This window comes from Berghia stephanieae, chromosome 6 (genome assembly GCF_034508935.2).
Source record: "Berghia stephanieae isolate SIO BIC M18660-M18661 chromosome 6, UCSD_Bste_1.3, whole genome shotgun sequence".
In the NCBI taxonomy this organism is placed as follows: domain Eukaryota; kingdom Metazoa; phylum Mollusca; class Gastropoda; order Nudibranchia; family Aeolidiidae; genus Berghia; species Berghia stephanieae.
Genome location: NC_088365.1, coordinates 8,213,964 through 8,226,463, shown reverse-complemented (window position 1 = coordinate 8,226,463; position 12,500 = coordinate 8,213,964). Strand labels below are relative to the sequence as shown.

General features: G+C 34.2%; 1 protein-coding gene across 4 annotated transcripts in view; it reads right to left on the bottom strand.

Moving 5' to 3' along the window:
• The window catches only part of LOC144974421 (uncharacterized), a 75,971-nt gene extending 67,728 nt beyond the window's left edge, over window positions 1-8,243 (bottom strand). The window contains exon 1 of one of the 4 annotated variants that reach the window (XM_078917279.1): window positions 7,934-8,243. In XM_078917279.1, coding sequence (XP_078773405.1) covers window positions 7,934-7,943 — 10 coding nt within the window. In that variant the 5' untranslated portion in view covers window positions 7,944-8,243. Of the gene's footprint in view, window positions 1-3,806; window positions 4,049-7,933 lie in introns of those variants that run through there. The other 3 variants (XM_078917278.1, XM_078917280.1, XM_078917281.1) reach the window with 3 other exon arrangements.
• Between the last annotated feature and the right edge of the window lie 4,257 nt (window positions 8,244-12,500).

The following is a 12,500-nucleotide window of genomic DNA, read 5'->3' as shown; positions in this document are numbered from 1 at the left end:
TTTTTTTTAATAAAAAGAATGTTTAAAAGCCATCAGATAGACATCGAAATAAAAACCCATACATTGATGAATACAGTGATAAATTCCGTTTGATATTAACATGACTAATAAGCGTGTTTGCTAATATTGTTATGGACGAATAAATTTCTGCAGGTATAATGTGGAACTTCCAATTTCATCGTGTATCATTGAGAGAGAGAGAGAGAGAGAGAGAGAGAGAGAGAGAGAGAGAGAGAGAGAGAGAGAGAGAGAGAGAGAACTGTAAGATGTTAAAGATAACGCCATCATTACCATTAAACCTATCATGATCCAATAATTTAAATTTAATGTTAAGGTTTTTTTTTTAAAAAAAACATTCACACAAATAATATTGATATCATTATAGTTGTTAATCTATAATTATCATCAACATCATCACTATAATTTTTATTATCATTATTAGTATTATTATTATTATTATTATATTATTATTATTATTATTATTATTATTATTATTATTATTATTATTATTATTTTATTATTATTATTATCTATTATTATTATTATTATTATTATTATTATTATTATTATTATTATATTATTAATATAATAATAATAATCATAATAATAATAATAATAATAATAATAATAATAATATTATCATATTAATCACCACCATCGTCGTCGTCGTAGTCATCATTCTTATTGCACATAATAATTTGCTGTTTTAAAAAAATATTATTATTACTAAGACGCGATACGATTACCAAAAATTCAGCCACACCTCTACGGCCAAAGAATAAAGGATTTACCCAACGACCCCATAACCCTTGTAGGTAAGTATTAAAAAGGCACCAGGCAGACACAGACTATTATTGACTATTGATCAAAGCCATAAGACCAACACTAACACCACCATCCACTCACGAGTATGACAAACGTACAATATTGAAAGGAATGTCAACTGTTGTTGTTACAGTCGAATGATCTGTGGTACCCTTGACAAATTTTCTCATTTAGTTGGGTTTTCTTTTATATTATTTATAATTAATATTAATATATATTATATATATATATATATATATATTATATATATATAATATATATATATATATCTTCTAAAAAATAAGCATTGTGGAGAACATTGTGCTTATTTGAGTCAATAAAAAAAATTGATACGGCGCACAACTCTACTGGAAGATTTGAAAATTAGAAATGTATTTTTTACAGATAGATAAACAGATAACTTGATTTCCTTTTATAATTTAAAGTCAGTTTGAAAGTTCGTTGAGTCAAACAGATAGCATAAAATATGTACCAACGACGACACTTGACTCCCAATATCAACGAATTTTGACACTGTAAAAAGTTGTCAATTTGCGTCATCTATTTATGACATCAAGTATTATTATTACTTCCGTTGTGTTGTTGATTTAGCGGTGATCAGTGTTATGTATGTTCTAATTACGTGTATGTTTGTGTGTGTGTGTGTGTGTGTGTGTGTGGTGTGCGTATGTGTGTTGTGTGTGGTGTATACATGTGTGTGTGGGTGTTGGCATTTTTCAGCAAATCGTGGCATTCATAGTGATATTATTCACTTGATCACATGAAGGTATTTCAGTCGCCATTTTGATTTTTTTTTTACTATTAGGGTTAGCTCGAGATCGAGGATATTTCTTTTTCTATTAAGGTTAGTCATAAGTCTTAGTAAACGTGCTAGGAAGTTTGTTTTTCAATAAGTTAAGTAAAGGGGAGACATTCCGAAAGCTCCTACAACCCCAGTATTCTTTAAATTTGTATTTTCACCTTTGATCTTTTGTCAGGCGCTTAACACAATACTATGATGTGAAAAGTATTCATTGGTTGGTGACTGTTTTTAATTATTCTTATTACTTGTTCTTATCAAAGGCACTTTTAAAAAAATATGTAAAGCGCCGCAGAGTACGATTAACGTGGATGTTTAGGCTCTATATAAATTCATTATTTACTATTTACTATTTAAAGATTTACTCCTATCACCATTAGCCTTTAACCCATGATATGACATGATATGATATATGATATAATATGATCTGATGTAATTGGATTTATGATACTGTTATGTGCACTTGATAGCGAATATAAATATGAAACGCGTTTTCTGCACTTCGAAAACGATGAACCCCCATATTTAATGTATGTAAAAATTGTAATAGTAAGCACCAGTATCCTCATATGATGCTCTGAGGCACTTTACACGCAGTCTATCATTCAGTCGTTCGTATACAAATACTCGAAGCGCCAAGCTAATAGTTTGTAACTAAACAAAGAAAACTTGAATGTAGGGTCGAAATGATCAGCCATGGTATATTATAGGATTCTTTCATGGCTTTTTTTCGCGCCACTTAACATCACGAGCTTGTGTGTGAGCGTTAATGAGCGGTAAAAATAACGAATTTAATAAATAAACCCACAAAACCATGAAAAAAATATGTTTTATTCTACTCATCAAAGTAAGAGTCTTAGATATTTTCGATACCCTTCAAATGACTCGCAATTCTTATATAATTGTATTCTTCTATACTATACTGCTAATCTTGACCCCCCCCCCCCCCCCCCCCCACCCACCCAAAAAAAAAACCCCAAAAATAAATTTACAAAATAGTATTGCAGGTGGTCAATTAGCCGTTTGCTTAAAACTCGGTTTAGATGGACAAAAAGAAACTAGAGTTCTATCAACGACTATAATATATAATATCACTGGTTCTATACAACAACAACAAACAAGTAAAAGAGACGGACTCCGGTCAACATAACGTACTGGCCGAGACAATGAATAAGTGGCATACCTACTCCACAGAAGATAAACAATAAAACAAAAGATTATTTTCCAATAGGAGGAGCAAAAGACTGGAAAAGACTAGAAGAAACATAAACGGAAATCTACTCATCAATCTTTAATTTCAACGTTCTCGTCATCAATACTGAAGGAGGAAAAGAGAAACTAGTGTATAAGTATAAGAAGTCGTCAGTTTACGAAAATGCTGATAGCTAACAATAACACAACGGTCTGACTGCATCTAAACATCATTTCTTCACAAATCAATCGATCAAATACCCTTCAGAATCTACACCAAATGATACTTATCATAAAAAGGAATTACAAAAAAAAATAAAAATAAATAAATAAATAAATAAATAAAACAATTATCCTTAAAAGTAAAAGTGTTAGTTCTGCTCTTTTTTTGGGGGAGGGGGGGATATTAAAAAAAAAAAAAAAAAAAAAAAGAAAGAAAAAGGAAAAAAGACTTTTAACGTCTCTCAAACTCAAAGGGGGAGTTTGAAAAATGACGTAATGAGAATTCCAACACCATCATTCTAATATGATAAATATCTTCTTTAAATTTAAATAGATATTTATGATGATGACGATCACATATAAACTATTTTAAAATAAACTTAAACTCAAAATCCAAACCCTTAGGGGCTTAATTAAATCTACGTGAATTAATCAGCCCAAAACATGAACCCTATATAGTTTATAGTACTACTACAAGGAGTCGTGCCCTAAAAGCATCGATCACAATTCAAGGAAAAGTAAGTTGTAACAGCCCAAGAAAAAAAAAAAAACATAACAAAAAACAAAAAAAAGTTTGAAAATAAATAAATTAATAATAATAATAATAATAATATAATAATAATAATAATATATAATAATAATAATAATAATAATAATAATAATAATAATAATAATAATAATAATAATAATAATATAATAATAATAATAATAATAGAATAAAGTAAGTATGTCTATCGAATATAACTATAATTTATAGAATTAAACGTACCAACAAAATTATGACCAACGACTTTCAAATGTTAATCCACGCGGCCACAACGGAAACGTAAGACTAAATAAAACCACAATTCGCCGACAGTGAATCCACAGAGAAGCACGTCTGATACTGTTCCGAGATGTTGGCACTTCAGACTTACTACAACTACAACCAATGACACTTTCCAACAAAAATGACAACAAACTGTGTTCTATACCTAACCACTGGTGACTCAATCAACACGACCGACGTACAAACAAACAGGTAGGCAGGCGCGCTGGCGTGAATCCAGAGAGCGTTGTCGACTGGATGTGTGTGTGGATGGGTGTGTTTGAGAGTATAAGCGGGAGTGTGTGTGTGTGTGTGTGTGTGTGTGTGTGTGTGTGTGTGTGTGTGTGTTAGCGGTGTCTTCTCTTTGAAAAGTGGACGAAGGTTGGCGTTCACCCGTAGCCTTCTTTCATCTGGGTGTGAAATATCCCTATTGATATGAAATAAGACGACGTTTTAATTTTCTTTTCTCTGTTATGCTCTCTTAAAGCCAAGTCATGTCGTTCTGGTCCTAAAACCTCAAATATCTGCGCTTGGTTAAAAAAAATGTGAAACACCATCTCAAAGCGGTGTTATGTAGGTGAGCTATATAAGTTAAGGGAGGACTTCCGAAAGCTCCTACATCCCCAGTATTCTCGTTTTTTATAATGTTCTAGTAGGGGGTTTGGGAGGAGGAAAACTTTATTTTTAGTTTTAAAAAGTACCTCCCCCCCTCCCATATCATAAAAAAAAGTTTCCCCCCTCCCAAAACTACCTATTAGAACAAGAATGTTGGGGATGTAGGAGCTTTCGGAAGGCCTCTCTCTCTAAGTTAAGAATATGGAACTTAATTAATTATTATAATACAATATTCTGAAAAAAAATAATCAACCAGTACATGCTCAGTAGAGAGAAAAATAAAACAAAAAAATATTGAATTGGCAATGGAAAAAAATAACTAAAACACTCCATAGACATGTCTCAAGTAGAGAGCAAAAAAATAAAAACAAAAACAAAAGCAATAGGTTGAATTGATCAATGGATGAATATTTATTACTAGATCTATTCTCCAAAGCCATGTCTCGAAATTTCCAATTCTAAACATGAGCGTCGTATCTACTTTCTTGTTGCGGCTATGAATAAATTTCTGATATAGAAGGGGACAAAATAATAATAATAACAACAACAACAACAACAATAATAATAATGATAATAATAATAATAATAATAATAATAATAATAATAATAATAATAATAATAATAATAATAATAATATATAATAATAATAATAATAAAATAATAATAATAAAATAATAATAATAATAATAATAATAATAATAATAATAATAATAATAATAATAATAATAATAATAATAATAATAATAATAATAATAATAATTTTTTAAAAAAGAGAAAGAAAGAAAAAAAAATAGATCGATCCTGTGTGAAGTTGAGATATTTTTTATTTCTTTCTGATCTCCTTATCCACCCAGCAATGACTGGGTAGCCGGGTCTGGTAGACCTGCGGAAAGTACTGCAATATAATAGCGTCCCATCCGAAGGGTAACAATCAATTGATATTACCCGTTTAGCGCTACAGAAACCAGCATAAATCCGACTCCGTTGGGCCCTTCGGCTGAAGGACCACTTTTAACATTACATTGCCCAATTACCCAATAACAGAAGTTGAGCCAGCCCTGACCTTACATCGGCCACACATCCATATTTTATGGCAAGGTACTACTCTCTATCTCTCATTGCACAAGGTTGTGCTATTTACTACTATTTATCAAGAACAGCCAAGCTGGCAACCCAGTCTCTGTATAAACTAAGCAAGATGGCAACAGGGACCTCGCTCCTTATCCAATGCCGAAGCTTTAGTTTGAGTCAAACGGTTTTGTTAAAAAAACCCACCCAAAATAAGTTCGTGTCGTAAGTGATGGAAGTTGAAGTCGGCTTATTATAAAATCGTTTTTATGGTCTGTTTGGATTACCCTTTTTAAATAGAAAAAGTGAATATATCATAAACTTGAAGAATAGGCAAGCTAAATGAAATTTAAATTGACTGATTAAATGAGTACGCGAGGCTGAGTTGCGAACGACTACTGTGTTCCGACATTCCGATCCCAGTGTCATTCATGTTCACCGTACCGTGTTACTGTCTACATACTACACTACATTGTTAGTGACTGGTCATGTCTTTTTTGTTTGTATGTTTTACGCAAGCTTAATAAAAATTAAATTGACTGATTAAATGAATACGTGAGGCAGAGTTGCGAACGACTCATGGGTTCCGACATTCCGATCCCAGTGTCAGTCATGTTCACCGTACTGTGTTACTGTCTACACACTACACGGCATTGTTAGTGACTGGTCATGCCTGTTTTGTTTGTACGTTTCTTTTAATATGGGTCAATTTACAAAGAATAATAATAGAAATGTTCAAAACAAAAACTAGATTCACTATTACGTGCCTGTAATGAAGTGCTTTCCACAAACCGTGAGCGAGAATGATGGTGGAGGTAATGGCAACCATGTGGGTTTGTTATTGTTTCCTACCTCCGTCAACCCGCGCATCCGGTTGCGCACCCACGCTGATTCTGACCAATAACTGTCACTATTACAGGGTCAGTATTGCCACGCCAGTTATGTCAAATGCCCCCCCCCCCTCTCTCTCTCTCTCTCTCTCTCTCTCTCTCTCTCTCTCCTCTCTCTCTCTCTCTCTCTCACACACACACACACACGGACGTTCCTCTATGTCCTGATTAAAAGAAGAAAAAAAAAAAGAAGAAAAAAGAAGAAAACGTATAAAACAAAACAAAAAATCTTAAAGTTTAAAGGGTTTTTTTTTTTTGGTTTTTTTTAAATTTAAAAATGAATCCATAGATTACATAATAAGACATAATTTCCACGATTTCAACCAGCTCGATGCTCTTCACCAATGCCTCAATATGGCCACGTGGAAGCAAACCTGGATTCCATAATATGATGCAACTTATCTGTTAGTGTTAGAAATCCTTACAAACACCCCATCCCTACAATGCTGTTTACGTTGTCATACGCCTTTCATTCATTTTGACCAGGAAGCTTTACGTTTAGATATCATTGACTTAAAGACGAACCACAACGTGCCTAAAATTCTTAAACCTGAGACCTAAGAGGTTCCAGGTTTAAGAGTGCCAAGACGAGGGTCATTTAAATCGATATTTAAAGGACGAATTTTCTGGCCAAATTCTGAAATACGCGTCTTTCTGAAATACGCAGTGCACTGGTTAAACCGACCATAATATTATCATGAAAATGATTCACTCAGTTATATACTGACTGATCCGATCTTATTGACACGCTTGGCAAGACACAACATTACTTTATACAAACATTACGCCTTTCTACAAAGACTGGTCAAACATGAAAGAACACAGCAAGGGAATGGTCAGAGAGAATAATAAGGCAAGGCGTTGAGTAGAAGGTGCCTGTTATGTTGTTCTATTTGGGGCCAGAGGTGCGCGGGGACGGACATTGCATGCACAGAATCAAAAGATCAAAACAGACTAAAAGTTATAGATAGTTCGAAGATGACGTCACTCAGGTATTTGTTATTGTTTTTGCCATCCGCGTTTATGAGTAATGCTCACTGAACTGTATTAACCTGACTTTAAACGTTCATGGATACACACAGTTTTGTGTGTTGGTCCGTTATACTTCTACTTCAGGACGGCAATGTTATGAGCTTCTAAGCCAAGCGCATACTATCTATATGACGATTATTGTACAAATATCATACATTGGCTTGTCATTCCATTGACCGAATAACCCAAAACAAATAAATGTAGGATTATAATAACGGAAGCAATTCAACGAGCGTAGTCATGAATTACTTTCTTAAAAGGAAAAATATAATATTTAATTGTTTGATATTTCTGACGTAAATTATGATCAGCGCCAACAGCGCTTTGAGGCTTCGACATTTAGCGCTATAGAAGAATACATTATTATTATTATTATTATTATTATTATTATTATTATTATTATTATTATTATGCTGAAAACTTATAAAGCGCTATAACTCCGAGACACCAGACTCTAAGCTTATTATTATAATATATATTTACTTGTCTTCATTCCCCGGGCAGGCCTCTATTGTGTCGTGTATGCCTTTAAGGATGCACCGAATACGAAATCACAAATTGTACCTCATTATGGTGTTCCTCCTAAGCTTAGTCTAGTTGAATTTCATCAACACTTGAATTGAATTGGAAACGACACGGACAAAGTAGTTGAAACACTTAGCCAAACCACAAAATCATTTAATTGCTCACCAACTATATTTAATTTTATATAACACATTTCAATACTCAGATGCAACGATTATTTTGTGTCTTAAAATTACACGTCTGGAAAAACTGATTGTGTGTTATACAGGGGGGAAAAATTGTTCACATATAAATTTGTGAGGAATGTATATTTTGAACAGTTTCCAGCCAATCGTTATTTTTGGCTTATCATAGCCAAAAGGCGATGAGAGAGAGAGAGAGAGAGAGAGAGAGAGAGAGAGAGAGAGAGAGAGAGAGAGAGAGAGAGAGAGAGAGAGAGAGCAACAGCAATAAAAAGCACACCGACGGATAAAAAAAACCCCAATCATACACACAATTAAATAAATTCAGTTCAAAAGCACACTGAATAACATAAATTAAAAGTCTACTAATACAACGTAATTAGTTACCGTGACCACGTGACGATGTGTGTTTGTGTGTGGGGGAGGGGGGGAAAGGTGATCTTTCTCCCTTGGACAATGTATTCTAGACAACTGCGCTTTTATTTTTATTAAGCTTTACAACTGTCGTTGATTTTCTACTTGTGAAGCACCGCTAACTATTACTAAGGAAAATAAGTTATTTCAAAAATGGGAGCAAGTCTGTGGACGCGTCTATCAAAGATCAAAATAAATAAAATAAAAAATAAAAGACATGACACTTTCTTAATTCTTAATTTTTCAAACAAAAGGGAAATAACCATTACAAAAAGGCGAACTGTAATTGGATTATTTTAAAAACAAACGAATTTTATGGGGTAGTCTCCCTTCGTAAATGGCAACAGAGATTGAAAGCTGAAACTAAACTTAAACTTTAGCAACATATATTGATAGTTTTAAATCATTGTTAAAGCACTACCTTTTTGTCGTTACATTTTCATGATATTGATACGATATTACATACACTGCTGCTAGTGATATCATTGTGGTATACGTTTTATATATGTAAATTTTGTATATTTATTTGTAACAGTGATGAAAATGCGCGATATAAATGACATGTATTATTATAATTATTCTGATTATTATGAAACAAATTAAACAACATCATCAAATTTACTGTGAATTAACTTCACACTTTTAATTTAAGCTTGAGACACCGGATACTCAAATAAGTGTGACAAGTAGAGAGGAAACATCTTGTTGTCCATACCAAGCAAAGTGCTCACAAGAATTATGCTTGACAGGATGAAAGTTACTTTGGATACTCAAATAACCATTTCTTTATTAAAATACAATGGGATGGAGAGTGAAATGAGAGGCAGGAGGAGCAAAGCAGGTAAAACAGAGAGAGAGAGAGAGAGAGAGAGAGAGAGAGAAAGAGAGAGAGAGAGAGAGAGAGAGAGAGAGAGAGAGAGAGAGAGAGAGAGAAAGAGAGAGAATATTAAGTCAGTACTCACATTGACATCTCATGCACTGCTTGTACAGTCCCCATATAAAATCCCCACAGTAGTCGCACCACGTAGGATTGGACAGTTGACAAAGATGAAATACGTGACCTCGACCTTTGCGATTCTCCTCCAGATGAGACATCTCAATATGTTCGGGACGAGGTGGCACATTCTCGGGTAGCTCCTCGTACATACTACGACGTTTGAGTGGAGCTGCGAATCCTTGCAGTACATCCTGCACTCTGCTGATTTTCCTTCGGACAACATCGAAAATACTGCCATCTCCACCACCAGCTGGCGCAGCGGGCCCACCACCCGTGACAGAATTAGCAGTGGCCATCACAGCGCGGCTTATTTGGTCGAATGCATACTCCTGAAGCAAATCAGTTGCCATGAACGACTAAGTGTCTCATGATCATGGCCATCATTGTGACAGTCGATACTAAAACCAGAGCAATATTAAAAAATACTCAACGGTCTCAATGATTACACTAAACTTTAGTCGAAACCCGAGCCAATTCACTCAAAGCTCTTCTCTCGAAAACCTACAAGAAAAAAGAAACAAAAAATATATATATATATAGATAAACGAAATTAAATCATTTTATCTAACCATCATATACAACATTCATTAATTACAGTGCATGTGAGACACATTGCCATTAAATTCACAGGGTGGCTGAAAGTCATTGAGAACTAAATGAATAAAAACAAAAATGCCAAGACCAAGGCACCAGGAATATTCTTACCAAAACAAAACATCAATAAGTCATAAACTTAAATTTACTTTATTTTTGAGAAAAAAAAAATCTGAACAATAAAAAACAATTCTGTATCAACCAAAAATGTTTGATTTCCATTCTTATTTACACGAATTACAACTCTGAATGCTTTTACGATTGATGTAGTCGCCTATGGAATTTGGGTCGATGTAGCCTGATGTGGTAAAAATGAAGTTAAGGGCATTGTGTTGAACCATTCGTACAGTTCTGAATCATATGGATAGTTCTAAAAGTTTAGTTAGTTTTTTGGGGGTTCTTTTTTGTTATTATTATTATTCTGTTATTCTATTATATTGTGCCAAATTTGGGTTTTTAGCCCCAAGGTTCGGATCTATAAACCGAAATTTGAGAGGGAAAGTAGTAAAAATGTTTTAACTTTTTAAAAACTCAGTAATGAATATACGTGACCAAATCTGACAGTCAGACCACATTGTCCATCCACCTACTCTTGTACAATGCAATCAACAAACTGAAGTACAACTCAAAACTAAAATGCTTAGTAACGTCCGATTAAGGTCAGGTAGGTAATTTATTTGTCTATCCAGGCCAGCCATTGACAGACAACCTTGCCTACTGAATTAATACAGCGATACAGTGGGTGTATAGAAGAATAAACAGGTGTCAATTATGTGTGACTGGTCAGTTTACACAGTCCAACGGACACAAATCCGAGCCCCTTGCACTTGATAATGATGTCACTGGACATAATAATGCTATGTTATTTTCAATTATGGTAAAAGTATCTGTAATTTTTGGAAGCTGGTCATCTAATGTTGCTGTGAAAACATCCCAGTTTGCTTTCTTGAAATTCCATTTGGATTTCTGCTCAAATGTTTTCTTCTGTGTTTGAACTGTTATTTGTGTTAAAATTGGTTTATGGTAAAAGTAAATGTTTTATGCTCATACTTTTCAACAATCCTTATATAAATTTTATTAATAATCTGTTCTCGGTTTTCCACTTGCCGAATTGCTCATCAAGAATAAAGACTACTTCTACAACTTAAACATGTAAGCACCTTCAGTCAAAAGAAGAAGAGTCGGGATACAACCACAACAATAAGGCGACATTTATATTCATGTGGAAGTCGAACCTGACAAGACCGATGATAATTAGGCATCAACAACAGAACCAAATGAAGACAATGAAGATGACAGTGACAAAGAACCTCCTTTAGCCACCAACAAAGACCTCATGACATGCTTTTAAAACATTGACTTAGTAGCTCCGTGTAAATAACAAAAACCAGCCCCCCCCCCCCAAAACAATTAAATTCAATCTAAAAACACATAAATAAAAACGATTCTACTAAATCATGCACTGGCCAATTATGGAAATGATATAGTCCCATTGTCAGCTTAGATTCCTACGGTCTGAGGTCAAAACTACGTAATATGGGGCACATCATTCGACTATAGGTACTGCCTCCCTGTATCTGGATGTCGATAATCATAATCAAAGAATAACGTTGGGAATGAATGTTCAGATTATGGAGATACAGCTGTACTTTGCCCACCTGAATGAATTATATTTATCCAAAGAAAGAACCAAACAGACCTCTTTTTTCAATATTTTCATTGTTTTATACTTCCAGTCGAGTGAAAGTTGTGCAGCCATTCATGTCTTAAGGTCACGACATAGTCGAAAAATAAGCAAGCGTCCTAGAGCAACTACAACTGGAACTTGCCATGGGATCGACAAACAGACATGTTCATGAATATTGTTCCTCAATATTGAGAGCCAGAGTACGGCAAAAACAATGAGATTTTATCAAAGCTACTGGTCTATAGCATTGGTATCCCCCTTTCATAGAAGACTCGTCTTTATTCAGGAGCACAAGCTTTCAGATCCCAGGCCAAGAGGTACAAAGAGAGTACATTACTAGGTTCAAAAGAGGCATTTATGCTTAAGGAGCCTATGAAGGCAACAGTCATTGAGAGAAAGATGGATTTAAAAAATGTTATTAAACATTAGCGACATGCCACACTTCCTCCTTGAGGCTGGGATATACAGACAACTGGGCCCTCATTACCCAGAGCAATGATTGGGTCTGTCTCGAAAGCACACTCAATGAGGACACAACCAAACTGAAGATCTACTTTAACAAATGGTACCTGAGATGAACACTTCAATAACCGTAGCTGCAGTATTCCATTTGCAGAGCGGATGGCACAACCGAAAACTGAAAGTCAAAGT